The sequence below is a fragment of the Symphodus melops genome (genome assembly GCF_947650265.1).
Source record: "Symphodus melops genome assembly, chromosome: 17".
In the NCBI taxonomy this organism is placed as follows: domain Eukaryota; kingdom Metazoa; phylum Chordata; class Actinopteri; order Labriformes; family Labridae; genus Symphodus; species Symphodus melops.
The window spans coordinates 6,331,202-6,357,905 of record NC_136707.1 but is presented as its reverse complement, the minus strand read 5'-3'; the positions used below and the strand labels follow the sequence as shown (position 1 = coordinate 6,357,905).

Below are 26,704 nucleotides of genomic sequence, written 5' to 3'. Positions count from 1 at the left end.
TGTTTAAAAAACAATAAACTTCACATAGATCCCAGTTCATTGACTACACACCAGATAATAGGAACATGCCTTATTCACGGTCTTTGCAAACTTTTTAAAAAAGGTTGCTTAGCTTCTGCTTGACGATTGAAAAGAAAGCACAAATATTCAATTCCATTCAATGCATATCCACTTATTTCAAAAGCATTTGTAGAAGGAAACAATTCAGTTTGTTGAACATTATCAATATGATGTGCCTGGTTTCCCCTGCTGGCATGTATAACAATGATTCACCATCTTGTCCTTCACTGGGATTTTTTTTTCCACTTTTGATGTAGAGCTGCCATCTGAGTTACTCGCAATCTGGTATGAAAGTGGCATAAAAGTAACAAAATAGCCCTGGGCTTAATGATTGCCAGTCACTGCTCCATTCAGATTATATTAGTTCTAAACACGGCTGGAGAAAGCTGTCATGCATCCCTGTTTTAATTCAGCCAATGTAGGCCAATCAATATGGCTTCACATCAAACAACTCCTATAGGCTCCTCTATACATGCTCTCCTCCCTACATTTCCTGTTTCTGAATACAATCTTTTTCTTCTCCTCTTTTAGCTCCATCTGTCACTCTCTACTTCTTGTTCTCCTTCTCTGATGAAACACTTTCACTTTGCCGGGATCCAAGGACATATGTTATATTTTGTGTGCTACTTAGTACACATTGTATGTCCGAGCATGTTTTCTGTGAATGTGTAAGGGGGTTAGACTGTCGCCATCATATCGCTCCACTGTTAGCCAATTTCACATCCAACACTGCCCAGCGTGCGTGAACTCACACTGTCTGATGTCCAGGCAAGCTGGCTGAATCGTCTGCATCTCATATTTCACATCCCATTCAATGTGCCATGCCCCCCCTTCCACTGTTACTATAAATACTGCCAGCTGTGCTTTCATTATTAATGCAGCAAGGCGCCCAAGCCCTCCCCTGCCCTGTACATCACAGATCCATCATCTCCCATAAACTTTAAAACACCCACAGCTGCCTACTGCTGGTGAAACTTGCACACATAAACAAACTGATAAGGTTCACACACCAACACACACTTTTGTCCATAACAAGTTCATTGGTGGAGGAGGAGGCCAGCCTGGAGGGAGAATCAGAAAAATGAAAACCAAAAATAACACTTTGCATATCTTGATGACTGATCAGTTTGAAAAACACTGAAATGCAATATGGAAGCAGAGAGCCACCGCTCAGTTGAGTTGAATCGAATTAGGTTCTTCTTTGCTGGGAGGCAAATTGAAATATAACACTATTATTCAAAGAGGTTGCAGAGGGAGGATGAGGGACAACGAGAGATGCATTAATGTTTTTTGTTTTGTCAAAGCTAATTATTGCATTCAAAACGTAGTGTAGAAAACTGAATCAGCGAGAACGAATGTTCCATCGAGCTGCAGCAGTTTCCCCCAAAAGGCTACCTACTACTGTGATAAAAACACAGCAATTAAACACAATCTCTCACCCACCAAGATTACTCCAGTTTAATCTATGCCATGCTTTCACACAGCTCTCACACATTGTCAGTGTTCTGATGAAGCAAATACGGTGCTCACAGATAAAAGAACACGATACCAGGTTTGGTCGGATACTCTCTGAACACTTTTCACAATCGTGTAGTGCTGCACTCAATGTGCATCAAAATATGAGTCACAACAAATGTAGGATTTGCATGAAAACATGACAGAATTATTGTGTTAAGTCATTTGAGGTCACAAATTAAGAATAATTAAAATGGATTTTGCTGGTGAGAAATTGTCTAGAACTGTTAAGAAATGGAGCCTGACACAGAAAAAAAACCTGCCATTCCTGCCTTCACTGTATGTATCTTAATGTCGATAAAGCTGCGAACACCAACTTCCAAGACGTATTTCTCCCCTGGAAGCCAAAATGAACAGTGCTTTCAAGTTACAAGTTCTGATGTACCATCTTTCCCATAGGACCTGAAAGCAGCACTATATCCTACGGCTGATGCTTATGCCGCTGCCTGTAATCGTGCACAAATACACACATAGTCGCACACACACACACACACACACACATATCACACACCCCACCTTACACGTTCCAAAGCAACCATGCATCTGCTGATGCTAAATATAGAAACCCCACTTTGATGATGCAGCGGTGACTGTTAGGAGAACTGTAACCCCCCCCCCAATTCGACTCTCAATGGCGCAATTACCCTCAATAAACTGAGAGTGGAGTCATGATGCATGGGGGAGTCTGGCCAAAGCCCGCCAAACTCCCCGCCTCCTCCTCATTTATTACCATGAATGGTGTCTTTGCAACAGGACAGATGTGATCAGTTTGTGAGGTAGGAGAAAGTGAGAGAGCGTCACAGCATTCAAGATAAATCATAGTGATCTATTGAGAATGTATTTCAGTGTGGTGGTTTGGAGGTTGTTCCCTTTGAAAACTTAATCCCGAGACAAATGCACACACTGACGTACACGAATGCAGATTCTTCATTTGTACTCCTATCGCAAAAGTACTGAGCTAAACGTCATAATGAGTCAAACTTGATTCTGCTGCTTGATATGTTCCCATATGTCCTAATGTAGTACTTCACTGATAAGTTTGTTCTCTCAGTTAGCCTTACAGTCTTAACGTAAACTTTTATAAATGAGGCCAATAACAATAAACTGCAGAAAACTACAATATTTTTTTAACAATATCTAAATACTTTGACTGTCTGATATTCGAACAACCAATGTGTACAGCTTTGGTCTATAGGACGCTATCACAGTTTGTCCATAAATTCTTAGTTTTTTAAAATTCGACTTGTTAGGTAATCTCTTGATTTTAAGGTCATTACCTGAGTTCTATAACATTTGTTGTATAGGACCTTTTTTCATACCTATTTTGTCTCACAAAAAGTGGGCTACAACTTTAAACCAGTGCAAACAATATACCAATCTATAATGCTGAGACATGCATCGTCATGCAAACACTACCAAAAGCTGACCTGAAAGGATTAAAATTTACTTCATCGTTTATTGTAAGTGGCCGCTTTGCTGAGCGAAGTGCGTTGGAATTCATAGTGGCAAAAAACCTAGCTGGTGGTGCAACGTTTAACAACATTTCAACATCAGTGAATAAACCATGGAGTACTTGTTTGATTGAATAGACTCCTCAATTGAAGAAGTTGAAGTTTGAACCTTTCCTCCCTCTGTGAGATCACAAAAAACGGACAGCTTCTTACGTGTGACTTATAGAGTCTGAATATAACAACAAGTTCAACACTTTTGTTCATTTCCATCAGCTTCAGCTTGTGTTTAGAAATTACTAAGCATTAAAACAATCTGGAAGGTTGAACCTGGTTAATATTATAACCATCTTCAGATCAGATTGACAGATTAGCATTATCGCTGTTAGCTAGTGGTATGCTGACACACGTTACTAATGCGTGACTAATACAGGAGAACACACAAGGCAGGATATTTTACAGGGAAACAACTTTATAATCGGCGAAGATGTCAGTGAAGGCGAATGTGCAAACCTACCCACGTAATGGAACAAAAATATTTGTCATAAATTAAGATTAAACCGTTTCAATTTCAGAGCTGGATTAAGGCAAGTTAGCAGAGAAGTGGTAGCCATCTTTTCTCTACAGAAAGAATAGCCTGCAACTCTGCAAGACAATGTGGAGAAAAGTACTGATAGTCATGAGATGCCACCAAAGGTATGTTAACCTAACAGATAGCAATAGTTTATGTGTGATTTTAGTCATCCAACAGAGCAGTTTTAGCATTCCTTATCGTGACCTCCTCTGTTCGCATCAACAGAGACTTCATGGCAGAAAAGCATCAGTCTTCTACATCACACCAGGTCGAGAAAAAAGGAGAATTTCTAATGACAGAGCCGCCGTCTCCCAAACACTCTGACAGCCTATTAACAGCAGACAGAACCATCGCTCTGTTTGATGAAACAGTCACAGATGGTGAAGTGATTGATAGGGACTGTTCGACAGAGCGACTCGCTGAGATATAGGTTGAAAGAAGTAAACGGCAGAAAAAGAGGAATAAGGAGAAACGAGAGAGAGGACAACGCTGAAGTAGGACAGAGCGCAGGGGAGGCCCGTCTGTCCCAGATCAGCCGTTTACCGCCGGCGAGAGAGCGAGAAGGAATGAGTGAGATTTGAAAAAAATGTGATAAAAGGAGTGAGAGAGTAAAAGAGATGGCTAAATCTGGAGTTATGAACTACATCCCCCTCTGAGCACAGTGGCAAATATTTGAAGGAATGTTGAGCTCTATTCCCTGCACAAATATCAGAGAGTGAAGACAATACAGGAACATAACTGAGAGAAGAGATGTCTCCTAAAGACAAGTTATCAGCACAGCAGCAACTAAACAGGGCTATTGGTCCAAAACAAACTTTCTAAGGCCCTGTGGAAGAGGATTCCTTAGAAACATGGTTTGAATGAAAGACCTCTCTTCCCACTTTGAGACAGGTAAGTCAGTGTCCATGAATCCTCTTTTTGATGATCTTTGTTGATTTGAATGAGTGGCCAGGAGAGATTTTTGATCCCTTGATCCCCAAAGAGGGACCTGAAAGAATGAAAATGTCAACTACGTGCTGTGTACTCTTTGTGTGTGTGTGTGTGTGTGTGTGTGGTGAAACTGTAAGTGTGGCGTTCAACAACACTTCCCAAGCGAGAATGAATTAATGGTATTTCCCCGCTAACGTGGGCTGAATGTTAATTCATCTCTTTCGGTGGAACATCACTTGTGTGTCCTGGACCTTGACTCACTTTGTTCCAAAAAGCGTCTGAAGTCGAAACAACATGACAGTCGGTTAATCAACAATCAACAGCAGCTGCGTCGGCCTGTTGGAGCAGATCATCTCCACTTTTACAGGCGGAATTATCTGAGCTCACGGGGAGGAAAACTACACAGAGCTGGATTCGAAACAAAACTGAGTCAAAGCTAAGAAGCGTCTCATGATATACAATGATTTAACTCTTTGCTTTTTCCTGGTTCAAAGCCAAAATAGAATAGCAGAAACTCACAGAAAACAAGACTGAAGAGATTCTCGGCGTCCTTGGTGGCAAGCCAAGACTCTTTAAAAGACACACAGATGATACACAAGTTAGACAAAATAGTGAACAATATTCAGCTTGACCTCTATAATGCAGAGCACTCTCATTTCTATGATGAGCTTATAATGAGCCAAAATTAGAGGTGAGAGCAAATGACATGGCGTAGTGATTAGTTGAACTTGCACTACAGCTTCCATGAGTCATTTCTACCCAAGAAACAGCAGAATGGTCAAATACATGTCAAAGTAAGTGCACTGCTTTGATCTAATGTGCTTAAATGAAATGTGTGTGAGTGAGTGAGTGAGTGAGTGTGTGAGTGAGTGTGTGTGGTCCCACTGAATCCGGTTGGTGGAGAGCTGGTAGCCCTTATTGGGTGTGTAAAGAAACGTCTTGACACCATTTTGAGATGAGTGTTTGAAGTGAAAGCACCGTGCATTGCAGAGCGAGTCATGTATGTTGATGCACACAAATACTAGATGATCAAGACTGAGCATTAAAAAGACATCAAACTGTCTGCATTAAAAAAATGAATAAAAAATAACATCCATTCGGTTATCACTTCTACTCTGTGTGCTGTTCTGAAGAAGACCCGAAAGTAGCAATCAATACCATTCAGTCTTTTTTTGGTTGACTTAAAAAATTCAAAATCAGTTTTGTGGAACCAGTGGATTCCCCCCATGAAGGCGTCGAGCAAGACTTTTAAGGCCCTAAAGCATCGGCCTAACTTTTGAAACTAATAGTGTTCCCTCCACCGACTTATGACATCAACACTAAACCTCAAATAGACTTCTTTTAAAAGTGCATGAGAAACGTCACTTTTGTCTAAAACATCAGGTTATTTACATTTGTCATTTAACTTGCTCATCTTTGGGTGCCGAAACTGAAACAATTCCAAACATATAGAGTACAATCTTCCACATTTGTTCCCAACACACAAAGGCATAAATATGCGGCCGGGCTGTAAGTTCTTGGGGGTCTTACAGAGGGTGGGAACAAGACACCCTATGTGGTCCCATGAATTGAAGGACTTGCTGGATGAATAACTACACATTTGTCAAAAGCTTTCCATGTTGGCACAACACAGTCTGCACGCTTCTCCAAATCCAGCATTGATACACTGATGGTGCCGCTACAAGTTTTCACCGTTACATATTACACTCTCTTCTCGATGATTCGCTCTGCCATCCTCTAGATCCATGTCTGCCCGAGGCGACACATCAGCGGAGCATGACAAGCATCTGCATGTATGAGTTACGATGACTGAGGTGTGCGGGTGGGCGGATGCATATGCCAAAATCCAAATCTCAAAGATTAAAAAAACAAAAAAAAATGATCACACGACTACATCTCTTGAAAGAGCTCTTGTACTTGCAACCTTTAACAAAAACCACTAAGATTTTTTTTTTTTAACGTGACATTGTGTTTATCATGAGAAGTGACCCACCATCACCTTCCGGGAGTTCCCAGCTGGCAGAGTGAGCCTACTCTTGTAGAGGCAGCCATTCAAGTGAGAGGGCAGCACTTATGAAATCCATTTGATGTTTAACGCATGGCAAAACACTTGATTCTATAGCTGCACCTTAGAGAATCTATCCGGACAATTTTAAAAAGGTAAGGAGCATCTGTGTGCATGCTCACCCAAGCGTGCCCTGCCTTACACGGTACACTTATTATGTCAGTGGAGCCTAAGTGTGATGTACTGGGTGATTTTATGCACTGGTTAGCCTTTTAATGTGAACACTGAGCAGTGAGCTGCTCTGTGCACCAGATCAACAGCAATCCTTGGCAGCCATGCAAATGTATGTGGGAGGGATTATCAGTTTGACACAATGATACATTCAAGAGCTGACAGGCAGCATCTCTCATGACTCTACCTTAAGCTCAGTTTTTTTTTTTTTTTTTTGGGGGGGCGGGGGGTTATGATGATGATGATGACAAATACGTTGTCTGATTCCCTGTCTTCTCCATCTACAAATACTGCATGTGTCCCTCCTCCTCTTTTTCATTCTTCCACTTTCTCCTGTATCCCTTCTTCTTCTTCTTCTACTGCTGCTGCCGCTTCTCTGTAAACCTGTATTCATCTGCTGGCATCAAGGAGTAATCCACTGCCAAAGCTCTTCTCCTCTCGTTTCATTTTGATTCTCATTTCTGGTGTTTGTGCACCGCATCAGCAGTGTCTGTTCGTTTGAATCTGCAATACTGCATGCACAGAGAACCATGTGAGGGATGAGTTTCATGTGCTACATCAATGCAGTAAACTTGAACATGCACCCCCCCCACCCCCCCGCTGCCCCCCCCCCGCCAGCCCTACTGCACACATGCACACACACATTCCCTTTTGACTCCACATCTATAAACCCCTTAGCGTGCCAATGCACCATCTCCATGCATGTTTCCCTTAAAGAATAGAAAAAAAAGACATTCTTACTGTCTTCTACAATCCCTGATGAAATAGAGAAATCCCTCCTCTGGAGATAGGGACAGAAGTAGAAAAGAGAGGGGGGGGGGGCCAGCGGTTGTCAGATGCAGAGGAATAAGGAGTGAGGAGGGGCGAGCAGAAGGATGTCAATGAAGACTGTGGTTAAAGGGAAAGAAAAAGATAATCACTGCTGCAACAAAAAAAAAGAAGACCCTCCTCCTCCTCCTCCACGGCTGCCTGCCGTTGCCACGAGAAATTATGAGGTGTCCGGCGTGCGGATGAACACTGAGGGATGGAGCATTATCCTCGGCTCCCGGTCCCGTCCGCCAGCAGCAGCAGAGGCAGCTCTGTAGTAACACTTCTATCCGCTCAGTCCAGCGATCTTCCCCTCCCTCCCTCACTCGCTCACTCTCCTCCCTCTTCTCTCTCTCTCTCTCTCTCTCTCTCTGCGTGCACTGGTAGGTAGGTTTCTCTTACTCACCCCCTTCTTTTACCTCACTCTCTCTATTGTCACCCCACCTCCTTCCATCGCTCTTTGCTCCATCATTACCCGGATACAAGGCATAGCCCTCCCTCCCTCCATCCCTTTATCTCTAGTTCTCTCTCTCTCTCTCTCTCTCTCTCTCTCTCTCTCTCTCGCTCTGTTTCTCCCTATCTCTGTCTTTGATGTTTTGGAGTTAGACTCTTAGCTGTGGAGAAAGAACTCCGCTTTTTTCTCTTTTTTTTTTCCCTTTGCTTCTCACTGAGACGAACACACCACGGAACACGGAGGGATCCACCCAGCAGAGCAGAGACAGTCGCGCACAAAACGCTCGCACACATGCAAGATTAGCCAACAATTTACCACGCAGTCTACACACACTGTCAACACCAAAACCAAACACATCGATGACAGCAACATTTCCTATTCTCTCTTTTTTTTTTTTTTCAAGAATCCAAATCGAAGACACAGAACAGTGCAGGGACAATCTGCAGCAGTGCACCCAACATGTGTATCCTCAAACACACACACACAGAAATATGAATAAGAAATGAAAGAGGTGTCTATAAGAGGATGAGGGAAGCCACTGCTGCAATGCTTATTACCATATGTGGTGGTGGGGGGGGGGGGAGTGTGGGAGGAGAGGGAGCCTTCTTACTGACGAACTGAAGTGAATATCAAGTAGAAATCAGCTCAATTATGCCAATCATTGCAGAGTGAAGCATGCCCAATTTGCCATATTTGCTATAATGAGCTAACACCCCTTTAATAGTTGGGGATGAGAAGAGGGGGCTGCAGGTCGACGTGGGGGTCTTCATGCTTGTTTATAAAGATCACGCACATGCGTTAATTGCTAAAGTGTACATATACAAAGTCTGTGCTGGCTTGGTGAAAACTCACATGGATATTCAAGTGAGACACCCAGTCGACAGTCGAATAACGCACAGCTGCTGTGGGGTTACAGAGCGCAACGCTGCATGTCAAATGTTGACAAAATATCTCAGAATCCAGAGATGACTGGAAGAGGGCAAAGCTCTGCTGCAGCAGGCTGATTCACACTAATAGAAAAAAAAAGGCTTCTCCAAAATGCCTTGGTGAAGCAGTCTCGGTGTGTATTTGAAAAAGAACATCTTGTAAATCTTTGTGTTTTTATTCTTCTGCAACATTAAAGCCCTGTGCTGCCATTTTATCTTATTAACTGTGATTCAGTCGATAGCATGTTCTTGTTCATTCACTCTTGAGAGACAACAATTCTTAGGCGATGGAGATGGAGATGTACTAAATCTCATACCTAAGTGCGACTTCCTTTTTTTTTTTTTGCACCGGTGTTCATGTTGTCCTGTCCTTTTTGCTGACATTCAGACGAGATGGAACAGCTCCTTCTATATGATCAAAAAGTACAACTCTTACTTCAGTTGAAAAGATTTCATTTGAAAAACCTGAGAGATGTTAGGGCTTCCTGTCTGTATGTGAAGCCAGCCTAATGCAATGCTGGGTTTACTACAGCTTTGTGAAGCCTCACATATACTACCAATGACAACAATAACACTATTAGTTATCAGTACAAACTGTATGCATCAGAATTGGATCTCAAGTAAAAAAAAAAAATAATTGTGTTGTGCATCTCCACTTTATGGCCCAATAAAATGTGAATTTGAATCTATAATCCAGTGGTCTTATATTTTTGGGGCATTTATCTTTACCCTGACAGTTATTTTCTCCAGTTTTATATCATTTATTTAGTCTATGAAAGCTTAGAACACTGTACACATTTCTATCACATGAGGGCTGCATGATAAAATCAGCAAGCCAATATTTGTGTACTGTAGTGAAGAGGCGCTAGAAGCTTCAAACTTAAATATCCGCATTAACCTCTAGAATGTCTCTGCTGATAAGACAGGGCAGTGACGCACTGATGTCGCTCATTCGGCTTGTTTGACATGAAACTCAGGTTGAAGCCGCTTTGTCTCAATAATAAGAGAAATCATAATCAGACGTTTATTCGTCCATGGGGGAGGATTGATGGTCTTTGCATATTAAGGCATTAAGAACAATAGGTTCAAATGAAATCAACATTATTAGTTATCAGCCAAAATCCAATATCATGCATCCGAGACATTTTTTGTACCTGTCCCCTCAGTTAAAAGACAAAGAGCTCCAGATTCATGTTCTGTCAGTACACATCTCTGTTTAGTTCTCCATTTCTTCTGCTTCCTCTAACTATATCTGCTGTTAAAAAAAGATTAAAAATTAAAAAAAGCTGTGTCATGTAACCGTGTCTCAGGCAGTCGGTACTTCGATTCAAAGGCTACACTGACAGGCGAAGCACACAGCTTTTAGTGGAATTAATAAGAAGAATTGTCACCTTCCTTCACTCTTTTCTCTCTCCTTAACATCACATTCATATGCTCGGAGGTGGGCATTTACAAACGGATGTGAATGAAATGAAAGCTCTCGCAGCGGGGGCTGGCCACCTCTTCACTCAGCCAGTGACTCATATGGAGGTAACTCTTTCACACAAACAGCACTCAAAGTATTACACCATCTGATCTATGGGGTTTCTTTAAATAAGGTTTGCATTGATCGGTCATTGTGTATCTACCAGCACGTCTATTTTAACTGGTTCACAGGGTGTGCTTAAAAGGTGTCGTTCATGAGGCTCAGACTGGAACAACAGTATTAATTGGAAGTATGTAAGCAAGCAGTTGCTGTTAACACAATGGGATTGCCGTGCTTTATCATAAGCACACACGCAGCAGCAGCTTGCACAATGAGACGGGGGAGTCACGTAAACAGCACACGGTAAGGCTTAATAAAGAAAGATAGCCATAATAATGATGAGAGCAATATCCCTGTCTGTGCAGCTGACATATTTATACAGCCTGTAAGACACACAGGGCTTAGTTACAGTCATAATTTACACTAATGCACTGACACCTCAGCCAGTAGCCAATCACTCAGAGCCTCTGCCACCCATCACCTGGGAAATAACGTGCAATGCCTGTATGTCTCTTTAAAGCTATTTCTCCTGAAGGTATTTTCCTCTGTGCTTCCAGTCCATGCTTGTTTCTTACAGCACTACAGACCACTTGTGTTTCACTGCTCGAGGGGGATTGCTCATGTTCACGGTGGTTCCAGCCATCAAGCGTAAGATCAAACAGAAACACAACAATGCCATTTAAGCTCACACTCCTGTGCAAGGCTCATAGCCCATCACAGATTATAATCCCCCAAAGTCCTGGAAGCACAGAGTCCAGTGGCTAAACCTGAGTTCAGTTAGAGTTGAAATAGATTATAAACAGAAAACACAGTTAGATGAGGAGAGTGTGGGGTGGAGTCTTAAAATTAAGAAATTAAGGGTTGCAGTGGCAGAAACAAGTGGCACTAATTTAATGTATTAAAAAAATGAAAGAATAAATAAAAAAAGCTTTTACCTCTGCTCCATTACATTTTAGTAAGGAATATTATCTAAACTCCTAAAACCTATCAAACAGTAGCTGTGAACCTATTTTCATATGAAGAGCCATCAAGTTTCATAAACATGAATATCAAATGTCTCTTCTAAATGAAGGATTCATACACAGTAATGGCTCATAAATAAACAATGTTTTTAAAGTTCAGGAAAAGTGGGTTTTTTGCAGGCTTACATTCGTGTGCTGGAATACTTACCTACTTACATTTTTTTTTTCTGACATTGAGCAGTGAAAAAAAAACCTTGTGCATACAGTTAGCAAACAGGAGTTGTAGAGGATAGTGGTTTTGCTTACAGTGAGTAATTGAACCAGTTAAAATGTTCAGCATCCTAACTGTGTTTGTTTTTTTGTTTTTATAGGGCTGAAAGTCACAACAAACCATCTGAACTTGTGCTACATGTAACCTGATTCAAGACAGTTCTTACCTCAATATTCAGTGAAGATCAAGGCTGCGTCTTTGATGATGTTTTGCAGAAAGAGGATTCAGTGATTTTACACCTGTTGGGCCTATCAGCGGCTCGTGACAGCGGCAGAGGAAACTGACAACCGGAAAGTGTGTGTGTGTGTGTGTGTGTGTGTGTGGCTCAACGTTAGCCTCCTCGAAGAGCTAAATATAAATAAATAAAAAGGACCGCAGATGACGTACTGAACTCTTGTAGTGCAGATGAACAACCAAACCATTTTATAGCATATTGGTTAATGGGGGTATAATTGAGGCTTCACATTCATAAACATGAGTAGCTTTTTTATATGAAAAAAATATTTTTGTACAGCTTTCAAATAAACCCACAATTTATCAAAAGCTAATTGGTCCAAAAGAGAAGTAAATGATTACAAATTTGTCTTTGCAATATAAACAGTAAGTTAAACTAAATCAGAGAACCCCATTGATCTTTAACAGTAAAATACTGTCACACATGGAATATTCAGTATTCACAAATAAATGAGTTTATATATGGTAATTAATTTGTTACAGGGAAGAATTTAATACAGATTGAATACTTCTGAAACTTGTCTTTGAATAGGCTGATTTTATGTCCATACTGGTAAACATGTAGGCCTGTAAATCTATTCTCCTTAAGCTGGTTAAAGAAGATTAAACTTCAGATGTCCTTTGAAATAAAACTCAAAGCATTGTTGAATTAAACAGAATAAATCAAAATAGTGCATGCAATCTGAAAGCAAAAAGACTGGTTTTAATTTGAAAATTTATCACATCTATTTAGCCTATTTTTTCATGTTTCTTCTGTCACTTTAAATGTACCATCTCCAAGACACCCTCTTCCTCTCTACTATGACGGATGATAATCCCTCCTTCTCTTTCCATCCTCATTATGAAAAATACTGTTATACTTGGCATCAGAATTAGCTGCTTTGCTGCTACTGAGAGCCAGAAAGAAAGGCAGAAGTGGGTCACAAGCTTCAGGAGAGGAGAGGATGAAGGGAAGAACACGGGTTGGGTGGGATAAAAGAACAGATAGAGAATGTGGTGAAGGATGAGCACTAAACCAGAAGAATGTTTTTCCCCCCAAGCTTTCAATATGAATACATGTTTTAAAGAAAACGGAATATAAAGCCAAACAAATCATAATAACTCAACGTATGCAATCATAGCTGATAAACTATCTGCACACCTATCCTCAAGTTATGTTATGATTAACAAGAACAGCTCTGTTTACATTTCCTCTAACTTCCAGACTTTTCCTCTTAATTCTATTTATCAGTTAATAAACTCAATATTTAACAAGTTTCTGTTTCTTTATTCATTCAGTCATATTTTTATATATATATATATATATATATATATATATATATATATATATATATATATATTCACTTATTTACTATAATCTCAAGTTTTTGCTTTTTCTCTCTCTCCCCCCAACACATGTACAAGAGTCAAAGGCCGAAAATAGAAAAAAAAGAATTTAATGTCTTTAATGATATAGGCTACATTTGTACATTTCTACAGCAGATGTTCAGTAAGAGTAACTGCCAATTAGAAAAAAGACAGAAAGTTGAACCTGTGTAACAACTGAAAAACCGGATATGTCAAAGGCTTTGAAATTAAATACTCAATGTAAATATTCACTTCAATACTTTTTTCCATTAAATAATAAAAAACATTTCATTATTTGAACAATCAATGTGAAATATAAATTACAATAAAGCACCATTTCAAGGATGAGGATATTAAAATAAATAATTGGCCTTTCATATCAAGACAGTATATTGTAATGATAGTGATGTAAGGCAGTGCAGTCACACTGATCACTCCTGCCCAGTTATGAAAAATGGTTTGAACATACAGTACATAGTGACATGAAGGGAATGCTCACAACCTCCCCAATCAACAGCAAATAACTCTGCTTACAATATAAACATGTATAAACATGAACCTCCATTAGCAACAAAACAACAAACAGTAGCTTTCATAAGTGAACATATCATTCTGTTCTTTCTGTATAATTATCTTTAAAATATCTGAAACACAATTAATTACAAAAGTCAGTCACTGTGAGAAGATTGTCACTCTACTAACCGTAACAATGTCTAAATATTTCTCTTAAACTAACAGTTGGAAGTACTCCCATACAAAGATTTCATGTTGTACAATCCCTCAATTCAATAAGCACAACTGGCCAAAAAACATATTGCAGTTACTCCAACTCACTCTTTTGCAACAGAGGAACTGTGTAAAATTGCAAGAACTTATTTCACGTCTTCATTCAGAAGAGTTGTCCTTTAATATATAGTGTTTCAGGTCAAAGATTCATCTAACTGTACACTTTTCATGCACAAACCTTCCAATGATGCACTACTGTCTAATGACCTTAATAAAAATTTGGCAGGGCAGGACGTCACAACAGCGACGACCAGGTACGAAAACACACCTCACTTTGATCCCTCAAAATCTGCCTGCCAAATTGCATGCACACACTCGACTTGAACACAAAAAAAGTGAGGGGGGAAAAAGAGCTTATTGTGAGTATAAAAACAGGTGTGGACTGTTACAACAGACGTCTTTAAAAAGTCACAAGAGAATATCAAAGACTGAGGCACAAAGCTGCCTTTTTTATAACCAACTCGTACAAGTACCAGCAACCAATGGGGATGCTCCTGTCTCTACTGCCATACATGGTATAGAAAAGTTCATGGATTCATTACAGTGCAGTAAGGGTTTTCAATCTTTAATGCACCTTCAATTTCAAACTTCCTTTCCCAAATAATTTAATGCTGTTTTTTTTTTTACATTTGTAATTTGGTATTTTAAGCTAATTGAAGTGAATACCTCTTTGTTTTTTTAATCATACAGTAGGTCAAACAAGCTGGTGTGCCTGCTTTTCTAAAAAAAAACTTGTACAAGTCATTAACAGTCCATCAAAATACAGGTTTAGAAAAATGTCAGTCAGCGGGCTTTCATTAGGAAGTGGTAGACTATGAATTACAGTTTTTACAAAAGTTGTTTAACCACCCTTGATCAAATGAACATCAAAATATTTTCCAGTACACCTTGGGTGCGTATAATTAGTCAGAGTACTGGAGATCTAAGTCTACTGTGCCATCTGTCACCACTAACCTCACTCTCTTGGGTTTTGTTGCACCCATTGAGTGAGACGATGTAACAGGTCCATAGTGTGTTGCGCCTTGATGTTCCCCAGGCTGGCACTGCTGCTGCATGTCCTTCCTGCAATGCTCATCCTGACCTTTGTGCCCAGAAAAGCCACCCAAAGAAAAAGAGGCTGGGTTTGACATCTGGGGTCCGCAGGGTTCAAGAACCAGCCGTCCTTGGGTGCCTGAGGGTTCCATCAAGCAGTGGTAGGTGTAGTTTGGGCCTAATCCTGAGTAACCCTCAGCCCCATCCCTGAGACCTAGCGTCAATGAATGATCTCCACTGAAGTTAAGTACATAAGGAGGACCTTGGTAGCCATAGGGGAAGGAAGCAGAGGAGGTTGAGGACTGACTCTTGTTTGCTGGTGTACCAGGAGGTGCACTGTGGACCACTTGGGGGCTGTTGTGCTGAGACATGGGCGAAAGAGACGAGCCAAAGCTAAAATCAAAAGGGTCTTGCTGGGTGTAACAATGCTGGTGCTTCTCTGAGGTCGACATAGTAGGCTTATCTTGTTTTAGACTCTTGTCTTGTGTTGACGAGTAACTCTCAGGCATTTTGCTGGGAAAGAAGAAGGGTCTTGGCAGCGTTGAAAGGTTTTTGTGTGTCGTGTTGGTCTCAACACTTTGATGCTTTTCAGATGGAATCTTACTTTTGCTGAAAGACTGAGGAAAAGAGGAGTTGTGTTTGTTGAAATGATGGTTGGACCTGTTGAGATTGCTTGAGGACCCAGGTTGGAGGACATCCTTCCCAAACCCTTGAACAGAAGCGTTGCCTTTATGGTAACCATCTGTACCAACAGCTAGTTTGTTACTCTGGTTGGTCCGCTCAAAAGCACCTGGTTTTGCACCGAATGTTCTGGATGTGACATTAGGACTGCCAGCATCCGCCATGGTGTCTTTACAAGGTGCACTGTACAAGTTCTGACTTTGGTCCCCTCCCTGATACTTAAGCACCCTGTGAATAACAGTAGAGGTTTTCTCGTGATACTTAAATGGATTGTCAGTAGGGTTGGGCGTTTTCACAGTGAAGACTTGCGGGGAGAGGAATTTGTTTGACATTTGAGATGATGGGACGGATTTAGTCGAGCAACCTTGGGACGCTCCTCTCACTGTGTTTGGCTGACTACTTGAAAAAGACTGGGGTTTACTCGGAACAGACATACGATGGAAAGGACCCTGGGTTCTAAGGTTAGACTGGGCTTTTGTCTGACTGGTGCTTGCTTTGAAATTGATGGAAGGTTGGGTTATTGTAACAGGACTTTGGGATGTAACAGAAGATGACATCGCACCAAGCAATCTTGGTTTGTTGACTATAGAAAATGACTGGTTTCGGGGCTCTTCTCTGGCTGGCCTCATTCCTGTATTTTTACTCATAATTCGGTCCCTAGCAGTCAAGTCCGTATTGCCAAGAGCTGAAAAGCTGAAACTAGGGTTGGTTTGGATTCTGTCTTTGGAGGTATCCTTCACTTCACAATCCAGAGGAACAGAGTCACCCTTGGAAGAAATTAGACCTGGGAAAAACTGCAGATCCTCACTGGTGAAGTTATTTCCTGGACTGGGAGGGCCAAGATATGGCGTTTCAGTGGTCCATGTATCAGACGGACTGTGCGAAAGGGGACTGCTAAAAGGGTCTGTTGGTGGATCCAGTGAACACAGATCAGATGGGGAAGATGGAAGTATATTCTGAGGCTGATAATAACCCTCAAAGTTCAGACACTGAAAGTCTAGAAGATCATCACAGCAGTTTGTGAAACTGGATTCATTGGAAAGCATAGTATCTGCAGTTGTGAATGGAGGAGACTGGGACAGGGGCTGGATGACTGAATTAGAAGTGTTGGAACAGGCTGCTGGCTTTTCCAAAGTCTGAGATGAACATAAGCCCTCAGAGAGTCGAGAGAGACTGTTGTCAATTTGTTGGAGTGTGTGACTAAGACAGGGGGCGGATGTTTCAACAGGCCCACACTTGTGTACTCTTTCCATTTTGTACCTTTGTTTCCTTCCTCCAATGTTCATCTCTGGCCTCTCAATGACTGTATTTGAAGCCGAGAATTTAACTTCAGTTTTATTGTCACTGAGGGGGGATGACAGAGACAAGGGTGAAAGTGATAAGGAAAACGGTGGGGGTTCTGTTTTTAGAAGTGCCGAGTTGGTGTGAAATCTCTTCAACGACGGGCACTCTTCTTTGAGCTCGCCAAAATCAGGACATCCTTTCTTCAGTTTCTCTAAAGTAAGACCTGGAGTTTCTCTCTTCACAGTGGGCTCTTCTTTAAGTTCTGTTTGTTTTAGCTCTTCTTTGCTGTCCACCTCCCAAATATCCTCTGCCTTCCTGCGTAGTTTAAGCACTGGTAATGGAAGACCATTTAAGTCCAATTGAGGCTGGTGTGTCTCCTTTTCAAACATACAGCAACTCCTTTCATAACTATCTTCAATTTTTGTCGCTTGCCCTCCAGCTGACAGCAAACTCCTCTCGTGTTTAGGACTCTCGATTTTTTCAGATAGAAGCTTGACTCCGTTTGGAAGCTTCCTATCAAGTACCTCTTTTGTTATTACTTTGTCATTAAGTATTTCGCTTGGCCCACAGACGTTTTTATCAAGAATTGTATCTGTTTTTGTCTCTGACGAGGCTTCCTTTGCTTTCCTTACACTCATCCTCTCACCTCTTCTTTTCAAACGATGCAATCTGCTCTTTGACTTCTTACTGGCCTGCACATGTGCCTGAGCTGCCTCCATCTCCATGTTTAAAGTTGACACAGAATCCATGATGGCCTTAAAGGGATCACATGTCACCAACTCGTCCCCCTTTTCTGTTTTTATTGCCATATTTTCAAATCCGGCCTCTTGCATCTCCCATACTCTCCCTTTCCTCCTCTTAAAACGAATCTTAAAATTGAGGCCCGACTTTGTCTCTTCCACGCCACTTCGCTGAAACAACTTTACCTCCTCATCTTCCTTTTCGGATTTATTTGGACTTTTACAGCACTGAAATACATTTTTAGCAGGATCCTCGGCTTGTTTGCCTTCTGAAAGCTTTTCACTCTCTAGCGTCTGAGCTTTGTCAAAGTCAACATCATCTTGCCCCTCTAATTCTGATTTTTTCACTTTCTTAACTAAATGAGTTTGCTGAACTTCATTTGCTCGAGAGCGAAGCACTCGGTTAAAGGTTGTTATCCTTTTGGAGGTTAACTTCTGGACTTCCGTTTTCCTTATTTTCCGTTTAGAAATTCTCTTTGTTTTGCTTCTGTCCTCTGAGCATGAGGTTACGGTCTCACTCGGCTCTTTAGTTGAATAAGTGGCTTCTTTAGCAGCTTGATCTGAAGTACAATTCAAACCATGTTCTGGGCCCGTTTCCTCAGAACTACGAAAGGTACGTTTTTTCAGAGGTATGTTGAACTGTATGTGCGCCTGTGGGTTGGCGTCTGGGTGGAGATTAATGGTGGCTCTCGCTGACATTAGCGACTTTTGAGGTAGTGGGTTTAGGCAGGCAACCGGTGGATTTTTATGCCTCTGTGGTGGGTGAAGGGACAACATGTCCTCGCTAAACTCCGTCTTTATTGTGGCGGAGTCCTCTTTGCTCAGGTGCCCCATGGTGCTTTTTCTTTCTGCTTTTGTTTTTACTGCTCTGGACCGCATCCTTCGTCGTCTCCTGGTCTGCATTGCAGACTGGAATCTGCCTCCATTAATGTCAGTCCCTTCATCTTCCTCAGAAATTGGTGTTTCTTTACAGACTGAGGTAGAAAACACCCTCTCTACAATATCTCCATGTAATCTGTTATCTATGAAGCACTTATCTTTTCTTAGAATATCAGATAGCAGAACCTTTGCCTGCTTTATGACTACATCGTCTTTATGCCGACACACTGGCAGTTTACTCACGCACCTGGCCATTTCTTCAGACGGATTAACAAGTCCATCCTCTGCTTTAATTCGAACACACTGCATGTTATTTTGTCCTCTCGTTTTCATACATGGCGCTGATTTGCATTCCGACTCTTTGACTTCCTCCTGAGGCTGGAAACTTTCACAGTCCACCGTTGTGGCGTCCTCGTTTTCCTTCTCTTTCTGTCCCTCATCTTTGCTTCGCACCTCGTCCTGCTGCTCCTTTGTTATGTCCTCTGTCACTTCTGACACCGTTTTTAATTCGATTATCTTGTCATTCTTTACTTTTAGGCTGTTGGATAAATTATCAACAGTTTCGCCTGCGTGTCGCTTCCTTAAATTGACCTTATCCCCAGGTTTGAAAAACATTTCCCTCACCCCCCTGTTACCCTCAGTTGTACTGATCCCAGAACTTTCTTGTAGCCTCTGCTGAGATCGAGCCAATCTACTCCTCGCCTGCACTGACAGCGGCGCTGGTCTTGGTCGCTGGTTGCTCCTTCCTCTTGACTCCTCTCCGTCTTTCCCGTCTTCCAAACTGTTATGTGCATCTAAAGTCTGTGGCAATGATAACCTTGTTATGCTGACTGTTAGGTATTGCTTCAGTGATAACAGTGGATTGCCTGCAGCTTTCTTCAATGTGTCTGCAGCACTCTGACAAACTTCTGGCAGGGATGGTGCTCTTTTGGACCTGCGCTGAGTTTGTTCAGCAGCGGCGTCGCTAAAGCTGGACTCTGTGCTGCTGCTCTTGTTGCTTTTAGTCTCTGTGATTGCTTTTTCCGTCTTCTGTTTTATTGCACTGCGGGTTCTGGTGATACCCTCGGCCTGACAAACGGTCGTAGTGTTGCCTGTGTCACTGCACCCTGTTTGATGCGTTGGTGTGGACTGAGCCATGCTTCTTGTTCTTGAGGATGTCCTCTGGTGAACCGGCTGCTTATCCACTACTGTGACAGACTTCCCGTTAAGGTCTGAGCCGTTTACTGCTCGTCTACTTTTCTCATGGGCTGACATGGAGGAATTAAGAGTGAAAGGCTTCAAGTTTACCTCACTGTCGTTACTTGGCTTCACTTCCTCCAGCTGTTGAAGCAAAGCTCTCTCTTTGCTTTTCGGATCCTTACAACTGAGTAAGAAATCCACTGAGTGGCGCCGCACTCTCACTCTCAGGTCCTTCAGAGTGACTTGGGACAAAGGTGGAACTGCAAGATACTGTTTGGCTGTGGGGGATTTCAATGGATGCTTTCCTGATAGTCTGTGCTGCTCTCGTCTCCACTTCTTCGTTTGACTAAACTTTCTGTTCTTCAAGGCATTTCTCCTCATCTGCTGGATGAAAGAATTCCTGGAGGGGATGGCTGTGTGTGAAAGACAAAAACAAAGAAGCAAATGGAATTGAAGCTGCTGTATGCTGCACACCTTACCAGCGTTTGCATATTTACTCTTTAACTAGAATATCAACCGGCCCAAAATACACCTCAGCAACAAAAGACATTTAACAGAGAAACATGACGATAAAGTTCATTAATTATTAACACACAAACTTAAATGATATTACAATTCCTGCAGATCAACATCGAGTGGAGTTTATTGCAAATTTGCTTTTTTTTGCCTCTATTATCTGTATTTAAAAGATATGTGGTTAACACGAGTGATGAAGTGGATGAAACAAGATTTTGTTGACATTGAAACATTTATAAGGACTTTAATTTAAGCAAATAACCATAAACAAAAGACTTCAACTTAAGCATTTTTAACACGTCCAAGATTTGAAAATAAATATTAATAAATAATATTTAATTTACTCTTTTTGTGCTCGGGTTGAATTGTTGAGTTGAAGATGCTATCTTAACTTTAAATCCTGTTATCTTCATGGTTGCATAAGCATGTGCCCGCTACTTAAAGTGCATTAGTTCCTACTACTTTAAACCAAGAGAAAACAAAGGAACCGTAATATGGTTTCGGACAAGTGAACAATAAATGTGCTTATTCCGTGTTGTATCGAGAAATATCGAGCTTATGTCAAGAAGAAGAAACATATTCTGCTTCCTAGACGGGCTAAATGATCCAGGAGATCATGTTTCAAACTCTTGTTTTGATAACTGCACTAATTACTGAGCTATTCAACAATGCCATCTGTTTCAAACGAGTGAGACAAATTGGTCATTAAGAGCCAACTGAATGCTTGAGCCGGATCACAATTTAGCTCTGACACAGAAGAGTGATGCCTTATTTTCAAAAGCATCTCACGCAAGCTCAAGATCAAATACCAACGTAACAATTTTCTTGGATTGTATCATCAGAAAAAAAGAAAAAAAATAGAAAGAAAAAAAAAAAGAGTTTCTGCAATGACAGGTTTACTGAAGCATTGCCGCCATAGTGTGTGAAAACAGCAGGTCACAGAGTGATCAAAGCTTTTAAAGAGTACCACTGTGTGTGAGGTCATACGGTAGGCCAGAGCTTAAATTGAGTTTCAACACATTTTGTTATCTTCATTTTAATGTTTCGCTGTTTGAAACCTCAATTGTAGCAAGGTTTGTAATGAAATGCATCAACTGAGCAGGGTTGGTTGTCCTAAGGCTTTAATTTAATGGTTCATTTAATAACCACAGAGCAGACTGTCAAGCGTTTAGTGTTACAAGCTGTTAATGTTGACATAACTGCTGCTAAATCGTCTCGTAATAAGAAATAATATGTTAGTTGGCTTTGCAGTGCCGCTTGGACTTTTAAGAAGCCAACAATGTATCAGATTAAAAATCAGATCTGAAATAAATAGTGTGGGAGAAAACCCTGAAGCGGTTACCTTTAAAGATACCTGAGTGTAGTCCTGGTATTGTCGGCCTTGTAGGAAAGTGTCCCTTCTCTCTGTGATGACGAAGAAACCTCTCTCTTAGGCGGTACTTCTGGCCCACGGGGTCCTTTGTTTCTTCACATTCAGGCTGCTTCCCTTTGTGTTTGAAGTGACCCTCTCCATTCCTAAACGGTGATTCGAAGGATAAAATCACATTTCCATAGAAGAGGAAAACCACTTGTATTATGGATGGTGCAAAAATATTCCATAAGAAAGACTTAGAAACAAACAAGTGATTATAGAGACGATGTCTGGTAAGATGACGGACACACCTCTCACAGGTGCAGCATTCACACATTTCATTGCCTTCTCCAAAAAAGCTGGCGCCATAGTAACACGTGATCTCCTCCCCAGGTGAGATGGGTCGAATCACTTCGACACACGCTATGTTCTTTTCTCCAGGGAGGAACTGGGCGGGTGTAGAGGGGAGACACAGGATAAGACAAAGACAAGGCTTGGCCCATGGGATACATCAACCCAGAGCACAAACAGAAACAATAAATCCTACTAGATTCTGAAAAATCAGACGCAAGAATGTTTGAGCGTAGCTATCAATCTCTTTAGATCAGTTAAGAACAGTGAAAGATAGATTAAAGCAATATCGGATTACCTTGCAGTTTGGTTTGCAGTCTTCAGCCAAGAAGGACAAATAATGCAAGAAAAACAAAAAAACAAAAAAAAAAGCTATTAATAAATATCAAATCACAGCGAGCAAAGGACTTGCTATTTTGTTTGTCAGCTGAATTAATTTGGCAAAAAGGCTCAAAGGCTAAGCTGATTAACTCTCAAACACTATTAGGAGATCTTGTCAGAAAGTGGCCTCTGAGTGGACCCGAGAATTAACGAGAATTTCACGGGCTCTTTTGTACACATTACAGATCATTTAAGACCGAGGGCTGCGCAGAGCAAGCTGCTTCTCTGCATGACTGACAACATGCTCAAAGTTACAACGTGAACACTTTGAAATGGAAATCAGAATACAGACTTGGCCTATAGGTGATGTTATTTTGTCCACGGCTCACTAGCAGTTGAAGGGACGTGACCACATACGACAGGGATGTCATTTGCGGGGTGAAAATACAGATTTCAGACTTTTTGACTTACTAGATTTCATAATATTTGACACAAATACAGTGTTTGCTGCATAAACGTGCACCCCCTCTCTTGTTTAACTTCATGTTATGGTTCTGTTGCACTGGTGGGTTTTAGGAGTAAGTAACAACTGTTTAATTCAAACTTTATAGTTTAAAATGAGTGTGTCATACAGTTTAGAAAACAGATCATGTTTCACTATTCGAGACAAACATTCGAAGATGAAGTGTTTTATCAGCGTTGCGTTGTGTCGAAGAGAAGTTGATAGTTACTTAAAAGTGATTTCAATGAAACACATTCAGCATCACTGTCATCGAGAAGCATTTGTCAAAATTTTAAAATAACTTTGTTCTGTGATGACATCATGCATCTTTTCTTATCTAGCTTGTACACTTCTGCTGTAAACAAGTTACAGTGCAGCTAGGAAGTTCAAATAATAAAGTCGTGATAATTCTAACTGCAGAAATATTTAGACTTAAAAAATAATAATCTGCCTTTTGTTCGTCTCTTAAATTATCAGTTTAAATAGTTTGCACCTTCAGTGCGTCTGTCGGTTGTGAAATGTAAACATCAGAAAACACACAGCAAAGACTTCACTGTTGGACAGCAAACATGATGTAGCACTCTGAGTGATAGTTCCTTCCATTATTGTGTTTCCAATGTTGAAATTTGGACTGTGCCTTTAAAGATTTGCTCCTCGAAGGTGAAGGCGAGCACTCATATCAGCTATGAACATTTTCAATTAGTACATCTGTGTGTGCTGGGAAAGAATGAGTCATAAACAAAAACAAACCTACCGTGGTTAATGAAAGCTGCAGGTCCAAGCCAGAGCTGGGCGCAGCGCTTGCGTGTGGAATACATCACACTGAAGTCATTGACTCCTGTCCTCAGCACAGCGCTGTCAGTGCGGCTCAGCTCGGCTATGCAGCCCAGCAGGACCTCCACCCGCTCGCCAACAAACCTGAGCGCAAAAATTCAAGCACAGTACGTTTACTTTGTGGGACAAAACAAAGTCCAGTAAATGCAACACATATATATGTATATATGTTAAGGATGTAAGGATGTGGGTGATTACCAGTGTCTTGTTGACGTTATCTTTGCTCCGTTTGTCTCTGAAGAGTATCTGTCACAGGACTCAATCTTGACACCGCTATCTAAGAGGAAAGCATTGAGGTAGCGGTACACCTGTGGACGTCAGAAATGGTTTAAATTGAGCCCCAATGTTCAAGGAAATCGTTCAACAACCATGATCATTTAAAAAGTACAAAATACAGAAACTACAAGATAAAAACCGAGACGCATAAAAGGTCAAAACACATTATATTTCCTTAGTGAATATTACCAAACTAGTTCAATTAGGCCAGATTATGGAGAATTATTTGAAATGTTCTATGATATGAAAGATTAAACACCAGCCTACATGTTGTCTCAGCAGCTCCTGTCGATGGCTTCCCAATTCATTGAAGAAGTCACCAGCCAGGTCACCCACTGTCAATGCCTCGAATGTGGCGTTGAAGTCATGTGTGCGCTGAAAGCGCAACAGGGTCTCTTTGAGGTTACCCCAGCGCCGGATCTCTGGCGGGGGACTAAAAGAAGAGACAGCATTTAGGGAAGAGCCATGTGACAAGTCAAACATTATGAGGAGAAGCAAGCATCTAGTTGTGTACCAGTAGCGCCACTAGAGAAGGACAAAATCATCACAAAGATGCAATGTGTGGGGTGGAGGTGCATAAATGTCTTGTGCCAATATGTGCAAATGATGAAGATGCTGTTACAGTAAAATTAAAAATGTGGGTTGAGATGGGCAACAGTTTGAATACAACAACTGTAATGTAAATAAAACAGACAGTGGGTAGGAATATGGTTTCACTGCAGATCTGATTTCCTGGAGAGGATGCAGCACAGTATCTATTACACAAACTGTCATTAAACTAAAGTTAATTGAATACTATTTGTACAAGTACTGATGCCATAACACCATAATACGTGATTGCGTTAACATAGATATGCAGAACAGAAAAAGGAGGAAAGATGCTGTACTGATGTGGAATCATTTAAGATCAAAATGCCATACAATAACATTTCTTTAGTTCCGTTTTGAATCAGTGTTGTGTTTAAACCAACAATTGTGACATGACGGGTTACCTGATGTTCATTTTGTGGGTGCTGAAGCCCAGCAGAGGGTCCAGCACCAAACCAGTGGCCAAGTCATCTGTCTCACACAGCTCCTTCACACTCATTCTAGTGCATCCGTCCATTGCCTCCCACCATCAGCATGCTGCAATCACACAGGGTCAAAGCACCGCTATGACAACAATAACAAACCGCGAGCATCATCATCACATCTGCATTTTAAGCCCATCTATTCACACAACATGTTGGTTTCTTGCTCACTTGCTACGGTAAAATCACAACCCCGTCTTTACAAACATGTCTTAAACTGCTTTAAATACCAACAAGAAAGGGAAATAATTACATTGTGTGCAGGTCAGGACTGTGTCTTGGTTAATGTTAGCCTTTCGGGTACATAAGCTCCTCTGATCGCTGGACATACTGTATATTATGATATTTTTAAATGTTACTGTATATTCTCAGCTGAGATGCCTCACATTCTTGTAGCAGTAGCGCTCTGCAGCTAACCCAACAAGGCTGCAATAGTTGAAGAAATAAAGGCATGGAGATCTAACCTACGAAACAATACGTCCTCACAATTATTCGAACTTGCAAATGGTTTGCAAAAAACCTACCTGGGAGTGTTTGTAGTCAACGAAAGTATCGTCAGTTAGACAATTTATAGCAAGCAGCTAGCCTGCTCGGGTTCTCTCCTTCCCCTTTAGCAGGGAAAGTTAGCCTAGCAACATACAGAGCTAGCTTTCCGCCGAATATCTGAGCAACCAGGCCAAAATGGAGTCCCCTCGTCACTCCTGGAATTTATTTAGGTTTGTTGACGGCTTCGAGTCGCAGACTGGATCCAGCGAGAGAAATATCCACAACGGAATACAACTATTACGTTTTGGGTTTTTTTAAAAATGTATTTTGTTTTGCTAGCTAACTAGCTTTGCAAAGCGCTCATTTAGTAGCAAAAGTTGATGGGCAACGTCCAATGCAACCGAACTGTACTTGGTTACGCCCACAAAGCACTGCTATTCGCTGGAGTTAAAGAACAATATTCCAAACCAGCTTCGTGATTGGTTATACACCCGTTGTGGGTGGTAACAGTTTGAGAAACATCAACAGCTTCCTTAATATGGATAAACCAAGAGTGGTCTGAGAAACAGAAGCAAGAGGGACTGTCCACATAACCCAGTGATTTAGATATTTTCTGTTCATGTGATCTAATGGAAGAAGAGTTACACAATATGGTCTTAAATCACTCATAATGCCTGTTGTTGTTCCGATGTAATCGTTGTGGCTGGATGCCTGAAAAGACTTAAATTCCTGGTGGGAAATAATTATCACAACTTAAATACTGAGGCTTGTTCTTTTATGTCATATGTTAATGTCTGTTGTTGCGTCCTTAGTGGATGTTTGTTTGTTTGTTTTTTATTCTTATTGACCAAAAAGTAAAATACAGATTGAGCGCTCAGGTGACAGTCACAAACATCATTTAAATGATTTCAGCATTGTCCTGTTTAATTCCTACAGAGGCTATTCACGTGTTGCAGCATCTCAGTTAATCAGAGTTTAACTTTAAGTCAACAGTTTACCTCCCTGACTATTTAAAATGCACATAAATCTTTTACTCCTGACAAAACCTTCTTGTAGTAAAGAGGGGGAGCAACCTTCGGAGTCCATTTTAAGTCAGCATCCATTGATCCTAACCCACTTTAAAATAT

The 26,704-nt window shown here is 41.1% G+C and overlaps 2 protein-coding genes across 3 annotated transcripts in view; both read right to left on the bottom strand.

Moving 5' to 3' along the window:
• shank1 (SH3 and multiple ankyrin repeat domains 1) overlaps nt 1–8,548 on the bottom strand; it is a 69,302-nt gene extending 60,754 nt beyond the window's left edge. Inside the window, exon 1 of the mRNA XM_079365760.1 lies at nt 7,505–8,548. The gene's annotated coding sequence lies outside the window, so the exon portion shown is untranslated. The remainder of the gene's footprint in view (nt 1–7,504) is intronic.
• Nucleotides 8,549–13,366: 4,818 nt separating this feature from the next.
• kmt5c (lysine methyltransferase 5C) lies at nt 13,367–26,016 on the bottom strand. Of its 2 annotated transcripts, none has more exons than XM_079365758.1 (9): nt 25,616–26,016; nt 25,014–25,146; nt 24,289–24,454; nt 23,944–24,053; nt 23,666–23,829; nt 22,387–22,406; nt 22,049–22,185; nt 21,729–21,901; nt 13,367–20,283 (listed from the first exon to the last, which is right to left on the bottom strand). In XM_079365758.1, the coding sequence occupies exons 2-9, from the start codon at nt 25,124–25,126 to the stop codon at nt 14,978–14,980; spliced, it is 6,189 nt and encodes a 2,062-aa protein (XP_079221884.1). In that variant the 5' UTR covers nt 25,127–25,146; nt 25,616–26,016; the 3' UTR covers nt 13,367–14,977. The 2 variants fall into 2 exon arrangements, with proteins under 2 accessions (XP_079221884.1, XP_079221885.1); XM_079365759.1 differs by having other exon boundaries at nt 21,741–21,901.
• Between the last annotated feature and the right edge of the window lie 688 nt (nt 26,017–26,704).